Here is a 17,217-nt window from a genome sequence, read left to right on the forward strand (position 1 = left end):
AAGTGGCAAATACCCTGACAGAAATTTTAGGAACGGAAATTAGGGTGGACCCTGTATCTCTCCTTTTGGGCTTTTCGAACCTCTCATCTCTGGATATGCATGGGAAGAGATTATTTTCTATTCTCTCTTTCTGTGCAAGGAAAAATATTTTGGTGAACTGGGTGGCTGAGGGCCCCCCTGGACTTTCAAATTGGCACAGATTAATTATGGAATATATCCCCCTTGACTTCCTCACAAATATGGTGCACCGAAAGACTGAATTATTTTATAAAATATGGCAGCCCTTTTTGAATTATATAAATGCAGATATTTCGGCTATCCTAACAAGGGCTTTTATTTAGTGAAGATTTCAGACCGGGCTGCTCCGGGGCCCCTTGGGAGAGGAATCCTGCGCGAATACGGGTTTTATTATATTTGATGTTTATACATTCCGAGCATGTAAGAGACTTAGGTATACACTCTGGTTAGTTATAGGTTAGATTAGTAGAAAGTTGAGTTTTTTTTTCTTTCTTTTTTCGTTTCTTTTTTTCTTTTTTGTTTTCTTTCTTTCTCTTTTCTTTGTTAAATTATGACTATTGTATATATGATTTAATTGTACATCAATGTTTGTATTTGAGAGTTTTGTTTATTTTTGTAAATTTGCAAAAATGTTAAATTTCAATAAAAATATCTACAAAAAAAATAACACTTTCAATAATATCACCATCCTTCAATAATATCTCCATCCTTCAATAATATCATTGGCCTTCAATAATAACGCCTTCAGTAATTATTATCTCTCCTCAATTACAGAAGCATGAGGGAGGAGCTGGGTAGAATTGACTGGCAGGAAAGACCATGAAACAGCAATGGCGGGAGTTTCTGGGAGTAAGCCAGGAGACACAGCAGAGATTCAACTCAAGGAAAAAGAAGCATGGTACAGGGAGGATAAGGCAACCGTGGCTGACTAGGGAAGTCAAGAAAAGCAAAAGAGAAAAAATGTAGTGTGGCAAAGGGTAGCCAGAAACCCGAGGATTGGGAAGCTTACTAAGCCAACAGAAGGCAACAAAAAAAAATGCAAATAAGGAGGGAGAAGATTAAATATGAGAGTAAGCTAGCCAGTAATATAAAGGAAGACTGTTAGAGTTTAAATATACAACGGGGAAAAGAGAGGCAAAATGGACATTGGGTCTTTGGAAAATGATGTTTAGAAAGATAGAATTGGGAAACAAAGAATGGCTAAGGAACTGAATAACTACTTTGCATCAGTCTTCACAGTGGAAGACATGAGTAATATCCAAAAAAATTCAAATGTGAGAGGGCAGAGCTGAGTATGGTGGCTATCACCAAGGAGAAGGTGCTTAAAAAAAAAACTAAATGGCCTGAAGATGGATAAATCACCTGTACCAGATGGACTACACCCCAGAGTTCTAAGGAAGACAGCTGAAGAGATATTGGAGGCATGGGTGATTATCTTTCAGGAATTGCTAGAATCAGGAAAGGTCCTAGAAGACTGGAAAATTGCTAACGTGACACCCTTGTTTAAAAAGAGAGTTAGGCAAAAGACAGAAAATTACAGATTGATTAGCCTAACCTCGGTCATGGGTAAGATCTTGGAATCCATTGTGAAGGATGAGATTTCTGAATACCTGGAAGTGCATGGTAAAATAGGGCAAAGTCAGCATGGTTTCATGAAAGGGAGGTGATAATGTGACAAATCAGCTAGAATTCTTTGAGGAAGTAACGACCAGATTAGACTAAGGAGAACCAATGGATGTTATCTGCCTGGACTTCAAAAAACCTTTGACAAGGTGCCATACAGGAGGCTGCTGAGTAAGATAAGGGCCCCCGATGCTAGAGGCAAGATGCTAATATGGATAGGAGTCTGACTGTCTGGCAGAAAGCAGAGACTGGGGATAAAAGGGTTTTTCTCAGGATGGCAGCTCAGTGTTGGGACCACAACTTTTCACTTTATATATTAATGATCTAGATGAAGGAACTGAGGGCATTCTGGCTTATTTTGCAGGTGATATAAAGATAGGTAGAGGGACAGGTAGAAAGTGAAGACTGCAGATGCTGGAGATCAGAGTCAAAACATGTAGCGCTAGAGAAGCACATCAGGTCAGGCAGTATCCGAGAAGCAGGAGAGTCAGCACTTAAGGCGTAAGCCCTTCATCAGGAATGTGAGGGTGGCCCAAGGGGTCTGGGAGATAAATGGGAGGGGGTAGGACTGGGGGGAAAGGTCGCTTAGAAGGCAATAGGTAGATGAAGGTGGGGGGTGATGGTGATAGATTGGAGCAGAGGGTGGAGTGGATAGGTGGGAAGGATGATGGATAGGTAGGACAGTTCAAGAGAGCTGAGTTGGAGGGATGGATCTGGGATAAGGTGGAGGAAGGAGTGATGAGGAAACTAGTGAAATAGACATTGATGCAGTGTGGTTGGTGGGTCCCAAGGCGGAAGATGAGGCATTCCTCCTCCAGGTAGCATTGAGGAGGCGGAGAGGCTGCAGAAGGATTTGGACAGGTTGGGAGAGTGGGCAAAGAAATGGCAGATGGGAAAGTATAAGGTCATGCTCTTTGGTAGGATAAAGAGAGGCATGGACTATTTTCTAAATGGGGAAAAAATTTAGAAGTGTGAAGTGCAAAGAGACTTGGGAGTTGTAGTCCAGGCTTCTCTCAAGGTAAACGTGCAGGTTGAGAGAGAAAGTGAGGACTACAGATGCTGGAGCGTCAGAGTCAAAAATGGTGGTGTTGGAAAAGCACAGAAGGTCAGGCAGCATCCAAGGAGCAGGAGAGTTGACGAAGAAGGGCATATGCCCGAAATATTGACTCTCCTGCTCCCTGGAAGCTGCCTGACTTGCTGTGCCAGTGCCACCCTTTTCAAAACATGCAGGTTGAGTTAGTAGTTAGGAAGGCGAATACAATGATGGCATTTATTTTGACTGGACTTGAACATAAAAGCAGGGATGTACTTCTGAGGGTTCATAAGACTCTGGTCAGACCACATTTGGAGTATTATGCACAGTTTTGCATCCCATACCTCAGGAAGAATGTATTGGCTCTGGAGCATATTCAGAGGAGATTCACGAGAATGGAAGTAGAAATGAAAAGCTTAACATATGAGGAACATTTGAGGACTCTGGATGTATACTCAATAGAGTTTAGAAGGATAACAGAGGGATCTGATTGAAACTTACAGAATACTAAACGGCCTGGACAGAGTGGATATTGGGAAAATGTTTCCATTGGTAGGAGAGATGACGACATGAGGGCAGAGACTTGGAGTAAAGGGATGACTTTTTAGAACGGAGATAAGGAGAAATTTCTTCAGCCAGAGAGTGGTGAATCTATGGAATTCATTGCCATAGAAGGCTATGGTGGACAGCACATTGTGTATATTTAAGACTGAGATAGATAGGTCTTGATTATCATGGGGATACGGGTTATGGAGAGAAAGCAGGAGAATGGGGGTTTGAGAAACTTATCAACCATGACCAAACAGCAGAGTAGACTGAATGGCCTAATTTCTTCACCTATGTCTTATCCTTCTTCAATATTAGCACCTTCAGTAACATTATTATTCTTCAATAGTAACATCTTCAATGATATCATTGTCCTTCAATAATATCACTGTCCTTCAATAATAACACCTTCAATAACATGGAAGATGTCATCAAGAGTGGTATCAAGCAGTGTCTCCTCAGCAATAACCTACTCAGTGACACCCAGTTTGTGTTCTGCCAGAGCTGCTCAGCTCCTGGCCTCAGTTCAAATATGGACAAGCAAGCTGAATTCCTGAGGTGAGGTCAAAGTGTCAGCCCTTGACATCAAGTCTGCATTTGACCAAGTGTAGCAACAAGGGCGACTAGCAAAACTAGAATCAATGGGTATCACGGGGCAAACTTTCCGCTGGTTGGATTCATACCTGACACATTGGAAAGTAGATGCAGTTGTTGGAGGTGAGTCATCGTGACTCTTGGACATCTCTGCAGGTGTTCCTCAGGGTATTGTCCCAGGCCCAACCATCTTCAGCTACTGCGCCAATGACCGTTCCTTCATCATAAGGTCAAAAATGAGGTTGTTCGTCGATGATTGCACAATGTTCAACGCCATTTTTGATGACTCAGGTATTGAAGTAGTCCGTGTTCAAATTCAACAAGATCTGGATATATCCAGGCTTGGCTGACCAATGGCAAGTGATCATTCACACCACACAAATGTCAGGTTGTGACCACCACCAATAGGAGACAATCTAACTACAGCTCCTTGATATTGAATGGTATCACCATCATTGTATCTCCACAATCAACATCCTCGAGGTTATCATGTTCCAGAAACTCAACCGGACTCACCAAATAAACACGGTGGCTACAAGAGCAGGTCACAGGCTACGAATACTACAACAAGTAGCTCACGTCCTGACTCCCCAAAGCCTGTCCACCATGTCAGGAGTGTGACTGAATACTCCCCACTTGCCTGAATGGGTGCAACTCCAAAGACACTCAAGAAACTTGACACCAACCAGGACATCACAGTATACCTGATTGGCATCACATCCAAAAGCATCCACTCCATCCACCATTGACGGTCAGTAGCAGCAGTGTATACAATCTACAAGATGCACTGCAGAAATTCACCAAAGATCCTCAGTCAGCACCCTTCCAAACCCGTGACCACTTCCATCAAGGAGGACAAGAGCAGCAGATACATGGGAACACCACCACTTTCAAGCCACTCACCACCCTGATTTGGATATATATCGCCAATCCTTCACTGTTGCTGGGCCAAAATTCTGGAATTCCCTTCCTATTTTGGCATTGTGGGTCAACCCACAGCAGGTGGACTGCGGTGGTTTAAGGAGCAGGTCACCACCATCTTCTCAAGAGCCACTAGGGAGGGTAATAAATGCTGGCCAGTCAGCAATGCCTAAATCCCTTCAATAATAACCCCCACAATAATATTATCATCCTTTATTAATTAGCTGGTATTTCAATAATACCACTATCCCTTAATAACCACTTCAATTTTTATCATTATTTTTCAATAATAAACAACTCAATATCATTCCCTCAAATTATAACCACTTCAGTTATAACCCTTCAATGTCGTTATCCTTCCATAGTAACTCCTTCAACAATATCATCATACCTTCAATAATATCCTCATCTATAATAACCACTTCAGTAATATCATCCTTTAACAATAATCCCTTCAATAATATCATCGTCCCTGTATGATTAGCCCCTTCAATAATTTTATTATGGGGACGTGATGGCCTAATGGTATTATCTCTAAACTGTTCCAGAAACTCAGCTAATGTTCTGGGGACACAGGTTCAAAACAGTCAAGGCAGACACTGAAATTTGAATTCAATAAAAAATATTTGGAATTAAGGATCTACTGATGGTCATGAAACTATTGTCAATTACCAGATAAACCGGCTCACTAATGCCCTTCACAGAAGGAAATCTGCCATACTCACTCAGCCTGGCCTATATATGACTCCAAACTCATTGCAATATGGTTGACACTCAACTGTCCTCTGAAATCGCCCAGCAACCCACTCAGTTGTATCAGTCACAACAAATTCTCAACAAAGAAATGAAACCAGACAGATCGCCTGGCATCGACCTTGGCATCAGAAAAGACAATGGCTGAAACAACCCCAGTGACCTTGCAAAGTCTTCCTTACAAACATCTGGAGGGCAGTGCCAGAATTGAAAGGCTACCTCACAGACTAGTGAAGCAATGGACTCATAGATTCATACCATAAAAACAATGTCCCAGACATCACCAACCCAATCCCTGGATATCCAGAACAGACCCAGCAGAGGTGGTGGCACACAGTCAGGACAGAGTTGCCATGGAAGTCCTCAACTTTGACTCAAGGCCCCTTAAGTCTCGTGGCTTGAGGTTAAACATGAGCAAGGAAACCTCCTGCTGATTACCATGTACCACCCTCCCTCAGCTGAAGAATCTACACCTCCATGTTGAAAACCACTTCGGAGGAAGCACTGAGGGTGGCAAAAGCACAAATGTATTCTGGATGAAGAATTTGAATGTCCACCATCAAGAGTGGCTTGGCAGCAGCATTACTAATGGACCTGGTTGTTTCCTAAAGGACATAGCTGCTAGACTAGAACACCTATACAAGGTATTCAACAAAAATGGATACCCACGCAATTTCATTAACAGATGCCTCAGGGAAAGACAACGAAATGAGGACATGCCACAACCTAAAGGACTGGCCACACTCCCATACATCAGGAGCATTTCTGAATTGACAGCCAGACTGCTGCGACCACTAGGACTCATAACAGCACACAAACCAACAGCCACGCTCAGACAACAACTCACCAGGACAAAGGACCCATTTCCCAGCATGAGCAAAACCAACGTGGTTTACAAAATCCCATGCAAGGACTGCACAAAACACTACATAGGACAAACAGGAAGACAGCTAACAACCCGCATCCATGAACACCAACTGGCCACAAAACGACACGACCAGCTATCCCTGGTAGCCATACACTCAGATGACAAACAACATGAATTCGATTGGGACAACACCACCATTATAGGACAGGCCAAACAGAGAACAGCCAGGGAATTCCTAGAAGCATGGCACTCATCCACGAATTTGATTAACAGACACATCGACATAAACCCTATATACCAGCCACTGCAGCGGACAGCTACTGACAACCGGAAGCGGCAGATTCAAACCAGTATAAATGCCGGAGGAATCAGCACAGAAGCGCTTCACAGGAGGCTCCCAAGCACTGAAGATGTCACCTAGAAAGGGGACGAAGCGTTTGCAAGAAAAACTCCCAGCTCGGCGAACAGAACCACAACAGCTAGACTAGATCTGTGGCAGACGGTAAGGGAACCATCAAGAGGGAAAAGCATACTTGACATCATCCTCACTAACCTGTCAGCTGCAGGTGCAGCGGTCCATGACAGTATTGCTAAGGCTGACCACTGCACAGTCCTTGTGGAAACCGAGTCTTGCCTTCACATTCTGGCAACTCAGGATTGGGCATTCGTGAGCTGCTGTACGCTATCAACAGCAGCAGAATTGTACTCCAGCATATTATGCAAAAAAAAGGTCTGATTGGCCTAAATCTACTCCTATATCTTATGAACTAATATCCATCAACCATCACAATCTGCAACTTCATGGTCTTAACTATGTCCCATTCAACCATTACCATCAAGCCAGGGTATTGCCATGGTTCCGTGGAGAATGAAGGAGGGCATACCAAAGGCTGCACCAGGCAAATCTAAAAAAGAAGTGTCAACGAGGTAGAGCTACCAAACAGGACTATCCAACAGCATAAAGGCATCAATGGATCAGAACACATCCAGTCATGAATGGTGGTGGACAATTAAACAGCTCACTAGAGGAGGAAGTTCCACAAATATTCCCATTTATGGAAGAGTCCAATACATCAGTGCAAAATATAAAGCTGAAGCACTCACAAAAATCTTCAGCCAGAACTGATGAGTTTTTTTTGCATTCATAGGATTTGAGCGTCATTAGCCAGGACAATTAAGTGTCAACCACGTTGCTAAGAGTCTGGAGTCGCATGTTAAGAGTTGTCAGATCAGTTAAGGACAGCAATTTCCTCCCCTAAAGGACATTAATGAACTAGTGGTCCCCAGTGGATGCCAGTCCTCACCTCATTCCATTCACTCCACGTGATATCAAGAAACAGTTGGAGGCACTGGAAACTGCAAGGTTTATGGGCCTTGACAACATTCTAGCAATAGTACTGAAGATTTGTGTTTCAGAACTTGCTACTCTCCTCGCCAAGCTGTTCCAATACAGCTGTAACACTGGCATCTACTGGATAATGTGGAAAATTGGCCAGGTATATGCTGCTCCATCAGTCTACTGTTGGTCATCAGTAAAACCATGCACAGTCCCATTAACAGTGGTATCACGCAGCATCTGCTCGGTGACGCCCAGTTTAGGTTCTGCCAGGGCCACTCAGCTCCTGACTTCATTACTGGCTCGGTGCAAACATGCATAGAAGGGCTGAATTCCCGAGGTGAGATGAGAGTGATAGCGCTTTGTTAAGGTTGCATTCGCCTGAGTGTGATGTCAAGGGGCCCTGGCAAAACTGCAATAAATGGGCATCGGGGCAATCTCTTGGCTGGTTGGAGTCATACCGGGCACATGGAAAATGGTTGTGGTTGTTGGAGGTCAGTCATTGCAGCTCCAGGACATCTCTGCAGAAATTCCTCAGAATAATGTCCTAGGCCTGACCATCTTCAACTGCTCCATCAGTGACCATAACGTGAGAAGTGGGGATGTTCATCAGTGACTGCGCACAATGTTAAGCACCACTCATAACCCCTCAAATACTGAAGCAGTTCATGTGCAAATGCAACATGACTGGACAATATCCAGTCTTGGGCTGACAAGTGGACAGTAACATTCACAACACACAAATGACAGGCAATAGCTATCTCCAATAAGAAACAATCTAACCACCACTTTAGACATTCAATGATGTTATCATCACTGAATCTCCTACTGTCAATATTCTTGGGGTTACCATTGATCAGATATTCAATTGGAGTTGTCACATGAACACACTGGCTACAAGAGCAGGTCACAACCGGGAATACTGCAACAATTAACTCACCTTAAAGCGTATCTACCTTCTACAAGACATAAGTCAGGAATATTATGGAATACTGCCCACTTGCCTGGATGGGCACTGCTCTGCCAATGCTCAAGAATCTTGACACCATCTAGGACAAAGCAACCTGCTTGATTGGCATTATATCCACAAGCATTCAGCCTCAGCAGTGTGTACTATCTCCAAGATACACTGCAAAAATTCACCCAGGCTCCTTAATAAGCACTTTCCAAGCCACCCAACATCCTGGGTTGGATATATATCGCTGTTCCTTCAGAATTGCTGGGGAAAAACACTATTTTAATTCCCTCTCCCAGGGCATTGTTGGTCAACCTATAGCATGTTGATTGCAGTAAATCAAGAAGGCAGCACACCAATAAATGCTGACCAGACGGCAACATCTGCATCCCACACAGGAATAAAACAAAACCATTATTCCTTTATTAGTAATTTCTTAATAGTATCATCATTCTTTAATAATAACCCCTTCAATAACATCATCATCACTTCAACAACTCCTTCAGTAATATCATCTCATTTCTATCATATCATCACCACTTCAATAATAATCCCTTCAATATCATCATCACTCCTTCCAATCATATCACTTCACAAAATCAGCCATTCAATGATATTTTCAACCATTCATTTTGAACTCATTTAATAACATCTTCAGCACACGACTTCGTAAGGGATATGTGGGCCAATGTGGCCAGTCCATTTCCATTTTTTCTATTTCTTCTCTATTGTGGACTGTTTACTCCTGGAATGAGGGAGGTATTATGTGAGATGTTAGTGATTGGCACAGCTGTTCACTTTGGTGTTGGTGGGAGAAATGGCAGAGAAGTGTTTGCGTGGGAGTGAGTAAGCAGTGCAGAAGGCGTGTTAGTCATGCAGAGGATTTAGGTGGATGAAAGTGAAGAAAGAAAGATGTTGCATGCAAAATTGGGAGGGCTAGAGCATGAGCCTTGATGGCAGGTGGGTAGATGGCTGAGAGGGAATAGTGAGACTTAACAGATGGTGAGACTCCCTGGCAGAATGAAGCAGGTCATTGACCTCATTCCTACTTTACTGGGCATTCCTCCAGATGGCTGAGATGGCACTAACTCAGGTGGTGATCATGGATCAGACTGGCATGGTCTGGTAAGGTGGTGTTCTCTGGGGATGATGTGGAGGTGTCGGTTTTGGACTGGGCTGGACAAAGTTAAAAATAACCCAACACCAGGTAAGAGTCCAACAGGTTTATTTGAAAGCACTATTTTTGGAGCGCTGCTCCTTCATCAGGTGGTTGTGGAGCAGAATTATAAGGTACAGAATGTGCACCATTTTTTCCCTTGTTGCCACATCTGAGGAACATGTCAGCTACTGTGGTCAGCAGTTCCAAACTGATGGTGCCTGATTGACAGCATAATGGGCAGTTAAGGATTGCATCAGTGAAAGTGATCTCAGGCTATTCCAGGGAATCTGGCCAGTGATGTGTTGTTCCAGTGAATGGTTGAATTAGACTGGAATCAGATGAGAAGGGCACATTGGGGCAGGATAAATACTTATAGGGTCACAGAGTCATACAACATGGAAGCAGATCCTTCATCCGCATTGACCAGACAATTGTGGGTTTGGTTAAGAAAAAGAAGGAAGCACATGTCAGGTATAGACAGGATAGATCAAGTGAATCCTTAGAAGAGTATAAAGGAAGTAGGAATACACTTAAGAGGAAAATCAGGAGGGCAAAAAGGGGACATGAGATAGCTTTGGCAAATTGAATTAAGGAGAATTCAAAGGGTTTTTACAAATACATTAAGGACAAAAGGGTAACTAGAGAGAGAATAGGGCCCCTCAAAGATCAGCAAGGCGGCCTTTGTGTGGAGCCACAGAAAATGGGGGAGATACTAAATGAATATTTTATATCAGTATTTACTGTGGAAAAGGATATGGAAGATATGGACTGTAGGGACATAGATGGTGACATCTTCCAAAATGTCCAGATTACAGAGGAGGAAGTGCTGGCTGTCTTCAAAAGGTTAAAGGTGGATAAATCCCCAGGACCTGCTCAGGTGTACCCGAGAACTCTGTGGGAAGCTAGAGATGTGATTGCTGGGCCTCTTGCTGAGATATTTGTATCATCGATAGTCACAGGTGAGGTGCCGGAAGACTGGAGGTTTGCAAACGTGGTGCCACTGTTTAAGAAGGGCGGTAAAGACAAGCCAGGGAACTATAGACCCGTGAGCCTGACCTCGCTGGTGGGTAAGTTGTTGAGGGAATCTTGAGGGACAGGATGTCCATGTATTTGGAAAGGCAAGGAATGATTTGGGATAGTCAACATGGCTTTGTGCACGGGAAATCATGTCTCACAAATTTGATTGAGTTTTTCTGAAGAAGTAACAAAGAAGATTGTTGAGGGCAGAGCAGTAAATGTGATCTATATGGACTTCAGTAAGGCATTTGACAAGGTTCCCCATAGGAGACTGATTAGCAAGGTTAGATCTCATGGAATACAGGGAGAACTAGCCATTTGGATACAGGACTGGCTCAAAGGTAGAAGACAGAGGGTGGTGCTGGAGTGTTGTTTTTCAGACTGGAGGCCTGTGACCAGTGGAGTGCCACAAGGATCGGTGCTGGCTCCTCTACTTTTTGTCATTTCCATAAATGATTTGGATGCAAGCATAAGAGATACAGTTAGTAAGTTTGCAGATTACCCCAAAATTGGAGGTGTAGTAGTCAGCAAAGAGGGTTACCTCAGATTACAACAGGATCTTGACCAGATGGGCCAATGGGCTGAGAAGTGGAAGATGGAGTTTAATTTAGATAAATGCAAGGTGCTACATTTTGGGAAAGCAAATCTTAGCAGGACTTAATGGTAAGGTCCTAGAGAGTGTTGCTGAACAAAGAGACCTTGGAGTGCAGGTTCATAGCTCCTTGAAAGTGGAGTCGCAGGTAGATAGGATAGTGAAGAAGGCGTTTGGTATGCTTTCCTTTATTGGTCAGAGTATTGAGTACAGGAGTTGGGAGGTCATGTTGCGGCTGTACAGGATATTGGTTAGGCCACTGTTGGAATATTGCGTGCAATTCTGGTCTCCTTCCTATCGGAAAGATGTTGTGAAACATGAAAGGGTTCAGAAAAGATTTACAAGGTTGTTGCCAGGATTGGAGGATTTGAACTACAGGGAAAGGCTGAACAGGCTGGGGCTGTTTTCCCTGCAGCATCTGAGGCTGAGGGGTGACCTTATAGAGGTTTACAAAATTATGGGTGCATGGATAGGATAAATAGACAAAGTCTTTTCCCTGGGGTCAGGGAGTCCAAAACTAGAGGACATAGGTGAGAGGGGAAAGATATAAAAGAGACCTAAGGGACAATTTTTTCACGCAGAGGGTGGTACGTGTATGGAATGTGCTGCCAGAGGATGTGGTGGAGGCTGGTACAATTGCAACATTTCAGAGGCATTTGGATGGGTATATGAATAGGAAGGGTTTGGAGGGATATGGGCCGGGTGCTGGCAGATGAGACTAGATTGGGTTGGGATATCTGGTCAGCATGGACGGGTTGGACCGAAGGGTCTGTTTCCATGCTGTACATCTCTATGACTCTTTGACATCCCAATCTGACTTCATCCCATTTGCCAGCCTTTGGCTCATAACCTTGTAATGTTGAAGACCATTCGCATTTTGGTACGAGAACAATTAAGCCTGGAGGCCATTGCAAAAGCAAAACGGGTCAAAGGAAGTAAACAATGTTTTCTAAAACAGTTTGAGATGTAAATTATCAGTACATTGATCTCTTTCAGAGTTTAATTAGTATTGTTGATACAATTGAATAAAATATGGAATTCTGTGAATCTTTTGTTACTCAAGTCTGGCTTGACAATTAAGGAGAAGGATCGATGGTTTAAAATAGACTGAAAAGAAAGGATGTAACTCAGCACAGAAAGATCAGGCCAGAAAAGCAATGTTTGAGCTGGCTGAACCAGGTTTCTTGTGTATGTTTGTTTATAGATATATATGCATTATTGTAAGTTGTCACAGTTGAAAGCCAGATGTAATATGTCAGAGGTATGGTTAGCCTTCGATGATGGAGGATCACGATAACTTTTACAGCTTTCAAGAAGCTTGTGTTGCCCTGTAAAGAAAACATATTATACATATTTGCCTGGAATACCCAAGGTATGAAGAAAATAAATTAACTGATATGTGATAAAATTTCCACAAAGTTTGTCCGCCTTGGGAACATGTTGTCTCTATAAAATGAACAAAATGACAAGGTTCACTAGAGACCTTCTCATCAAAATGAAAAAAAGTCAACCTGCTAAATGAAAAGCTGAAAATGTGTTGCTGGAAAAGTGCATCTGAGGAGCAGGAGAGTCGACGTTTCAGGGATGAGCCCTTCTTCAGGAATGAGGAAAGTGTGTCCAGCAGGCTAAGATAAAAGGTAGGGAGGAGGGACTTGGGGGAGGGGCGTTGGAAATGCGATAGGTGGAAGGAGGTCAAGGTGAGGGTGATAGGCCGGAGAGGTCAGGAAGAAGATTGCAGGTTAGGAAGGCGGTGCTGAGTTCGAGGGATTTGACTGAGACAAGGTGGGGGGAGAGGAAATGAGGAAACTGGAGAAATCTGAGTTCATCCCTTGTGGTTGGAGGGTTTCTAGGCGGAAGATGAGGCGCTCTTCCTCCAGCTGTTGTGTTGCTATGGTATGGCGATGGAGGAGTCCAAGGATTTTCAGCTCTGATCTCCAGCATCTGCAGTCCTCACTTTCTCCTGCTAAATGAAAAGAGCAAGAATATCTGCAGAAAAGGTTGTATATTGGGGTCTTTAATAGACTTGAATACATCTCATTGCTAAATTTGCCTAGCAGAAATTTACTCAGACCAGATTACTATGAATGACTCATCCATAGATAGTGTATTCTGTTGCAATTGCCAGATAACAACCTCACAAAGTTCTTCAGTCAGGCTGAAGGAAGAACTGAAAATGTGTTGCTGGTTAAAGCACAGCAGGTCAGGCAGCATCCAAGGAACAGGAAATTCGACGTTTTGAGCCAGAGCCCTTCATCAGGAAGGAAGAACAGCAAGAATGGACCTATGCTTTTCTGATTAGGGGAAATTTCTTTTTGAGTTTTCTTAGCACTTTACCCAATTTTTTTGTCCCATATGGTGCCAGCTTATTTGACTCTGATTCATATCTCTCAAACAAAGCAGACAAATCTGTGGGGTAGCACAGTGGCTAGCACTGCAGCCTAACAGCGTCAGGGACCTGGGTTCGATTCCACCCTCGGGCAACTGTCTATATGGTGTTTGCACATTCTCTCCATGTCTGTGTGGGTTTCCTCCGGGTGCTCTGGTTTCCTCCCACAATCCAAAAGACTAGGTGAATCAGCAGTGCTAAATTGCCTGCAGTGTTCTGAGATGTGTAGGTTAGGTGCATTAGTCAGGGGTAAAACGTAGGATAGGGAAATGGGTCTGGGTTGCTTTTCGGAGGGCCACTGTGGACTTGTAGGGCCGAAGGGCCTGTTATCACACTGTAGGGATTCTACGTTCCTCTAAAGATTAGATTAATTACCTACAGTACTGATACAGGTCCTTCGGCCCAACAAGTCCACACCAACCCTCCGAAGAATAATCCATCCAAACCCATTCTCCTACATTTATCTCTCACTAATGCACCTACCACTATGGGCAATTCACCTGACCTACACATCTTTTGGATTGTGGGAGGAAACCGGAGCACCCAGAGGAAACCCACACAGACATGGAGAGAATGTGCAAACTCCACACAGACAGTCATCCAAGGTGGGAATCAAACCCAGGTCCCTGGTGCTGTGAGGTAGCAGTGCTGACCACTGAGCCACCATGCCTCTCTATTCCTTTTCTATTCATGCACCCAACTCTATTCCTTTTAAATGTTGTAATTGTAGCAGTCTCAACCACTTCCTCTGGTAGCTCATTCCATACATGCACCACTCTCTCATGAAAAAGTTATCCCTCAAGTCCTTTTTAAATCTTTTCCCTCTCACCTTAAACCTATGTCCTCTAGTTCTGGACTTCTTCCCCCTAGGAAAAAGGCCTTAGCTATTCACCCTATTCATGCCCCTTATGATTTTATGTAAACCTCTACTTGGTCACCCCCCAGCCTTTAGCACTCCAGGGAAAAAAGCCCCAACTTTTCTAAATTGCTTGTGAATGTTTATTGTAACAATCAATTTAAATTACATTATAGAAATGAATACTGTGTGATAGAATATCAGAGACAGTTACAACATGACTATTCTACTTTAAATGTGTGCACAATGTTTATAACCAGCTTAAAAAACAGTTGGATATTCAATCAAATAAGACTTTAAAAACTGTACTTACAACTTACTTTGTGTCTTTGTCTCAAATTTTCAGACAGAATTAGTGGTGAAATCAATCTTTTTGTATTCTAATGTTGGCTGTTCTCCCTGTGTATGTGTTGCTATTTAGACTTCTTCCTGTTTCCGTGACTGAGTGTCTTCCATTATTCAAAAAAACCTCTTTTCTGCTTGCTTTTGAAAAGTAAATTTCTTAATTTTCATTTATTTTATAGTTCCGGTATTTGGCAGTCCTCCAGCTGCAAGGTGTGCCAAGTTCCTAAAAGTTGCATGATTTCCTATATCATGTTTTCTCACTAGTTCCCTGTTCAAATACAGCACGGAGTGCATGATATTTCCAGAAACTCCACTCATCAATGAACAGTTTACAGAAACAAATGGAACACTGCAGTGGGAAGGAAAGGGTAGGAATATCATCCAGTAAAGTGTCTTCTGTCATTATCCTGATCTGGAAATAATAAGGAAATTTAAATCAAGGATTCATTGCCCTTATTGAGAGGGAGACCAGGCCTGTCAGTATGGAGGGAGAAATGAAACCATAAGGAGAGACACAAGGACAAATCAGAAAATTCCAAGTTTATATTGAGCAGCTATTCCCCCACACTGAGCAGGGATAAAACATACAATTTCCAGTAGAAAGCAAAGTTATTATCTCCCTATCTTCTCCAGCTAGACCCAACCATGTTGTTATGTTATCCAAGACAATTTCCTTCCTTCCACGTGCTTTCTCCCGTCACATCTCCAAAACACTTCCTGCCCTGTCTCAACTATTCTCTCCACCTCTGGTCCAGTCCAGTATTTGCAGCTGTTCTACTGAACACCCAAACCCACCTTCATCCCCGCTCTCTGCCTCTCCATTCTCCCTGATCCCTTTCTCAGTCTCTACATCTGCCAACCCTTTCTTGCCTCCTCTCCAGTCTGAATCCTTCTCCTATCCTCCCTACCCACTCTCCCCACTCACTACCCTGATCTCTGCCCCAATCTATCTCCCCCACCCCACTCTCCTGAATCACTCCCTACTCTCAGTTTTTCTTCCTGCTCTCTCCCATGCTCTTCCCATCTTGCTTTCCCATCATCTTTCCTCACTCCCAAACGCTGATGAATTATAATTCCCGTTAGCAGGACCCACATCCATTCCCCTGAGCAAAGAGATGACGAGGGAGAGTTTCCCTCCCTCTTCCACCCCTCCCTCCCTTTCCCGGGGCAGAAGACATTGACAGTAAGTATCTGTAGGTCCTTTCCCAGAACCGGGAGCTGGGTCAGGATCAGACTTGGGCACAGGGAGACTCACACTGTATAGAGGAGGGTCTTAATTTCTGTCCCTTCCCCCTCTCCCAGCCTTAGCACTTGATCACCAGTTTGTTGGAAGTACGCACTTAACATTATTGTTTTACTCCAATCTCTTCAACGGAGAAGCAGCTTTTAGCACAATGTGGGGAAATTCCAAAATTAACCAGAGGAAGTTGCTCAGGAACTCCCAAACAATCCCAAGCATGTTTGTTTCCAAAGATTTCATCAGTCTGAGTAAACGGGGGGGGGGGGTGAAGGAGGACTGTATAAGGTGGGGGGGGGGGGGGCCGCAGTTGGGAGTGGGGGTATTGTGGGAGTGGCCTGCTGTCCTTAACCAGTCTAACTTACATGTCACTCCAGACCCATAGCGAAGTGGTTGACTCTGAAGTGTCTCACCCTGATCTAATGTATCCCTCAATTTGTGGGAAATAAGGGCAGAAATTACAAATCCCTTTGCAGAAATATTTCTTTCATCTGTAACTATGGGTGAGGTGCCTGTTCATTGGCAATCTGCTAATGTTGTACCTTTGTTTAAAAAAGGTTGTAAGGAGAAACCTGAGAACTACAGACCTGAGAGTCTGACTTTGGTTGTGGGTAAGTTGTTGGAGGTGATTTAAAAGATAGGATTTATGGACATTTAGAGAGGTAAAAATTAATTAGAGATAGTCAGCATGGCTTTTGTGCGAGGGAAATCTTTTCTCACAAACTTAATTGAGTTTTTTGCGGAAGTTACCAATAAGGCTGATGATGTTCATTTAAACTTTAGTAAAGCCTCTGACAAGGTTCCGCATTGTAGACTAATTTGTAAAGTTAGATGGCATGGGATTCAGGGGTGAGCTTGCCAAATGGATATATAATTGGTTTAACAGCAGGAGACAGGGAGTAATGGTGGAGGGTTGCTTTTCAGACTGGAGGCCTGTGACCAGTGGTGTTCCACAAGGATTGGTTTTGGGTCCCCTTT

The 17,217-nt window shown here is 43.4% G+C and overlaps 1 protein-coding gene across 5 annotated transcripts in view; it reads right to left on the reverse strand.

Annotated features, from left to right (window-relative positions):
- The window catches only part of haus5 (HAUS augmin-like complex, subunit 5), an 84,107-nt gene that overhangs the window by 33,023 nt on the left and 33,867 nt on the right, over nt 1–17,217 (reverse strand). For 4 of the 5 annotated variants that reach the window (XM_060852603.1, XM_060852607.1, XM_060852608.1 and 1 more), the window contains exon 2: nt 12,927–13,378. The exons of the other annotated variant lie outside the window; for it this stretch is intronic. In XM_060852603.1, the coding sequence (XP_060708586.1) occupies nt 12,927–12,969 (43 nt within the window). In that variant the 5' untranslated portion in view covers nt 12,970–13,378. The remainder of the gene's footprint in view (nt 1–12,926; nt 13,379–17,217) is intronic. 5 annotated transcript variants of the gene reach the window in all.

This window comes from Hemiscyllium ocellatum, chromosome 38 (genome assembly GCF_020745735.1).
Source record: "Hemiscyllium ocellatum isolate sHemOce1 chromosome 38, sHemOce1.pat.X.cur, whole genome shotgun sequence".
Lineage (NCBI taxonomy): Eukaryota > Metazoa > Chordata > Chondrichthyes > Orectolobiformes > Hemiscylliidae > Hemiscyllium > Hemiscyllium ocellatum.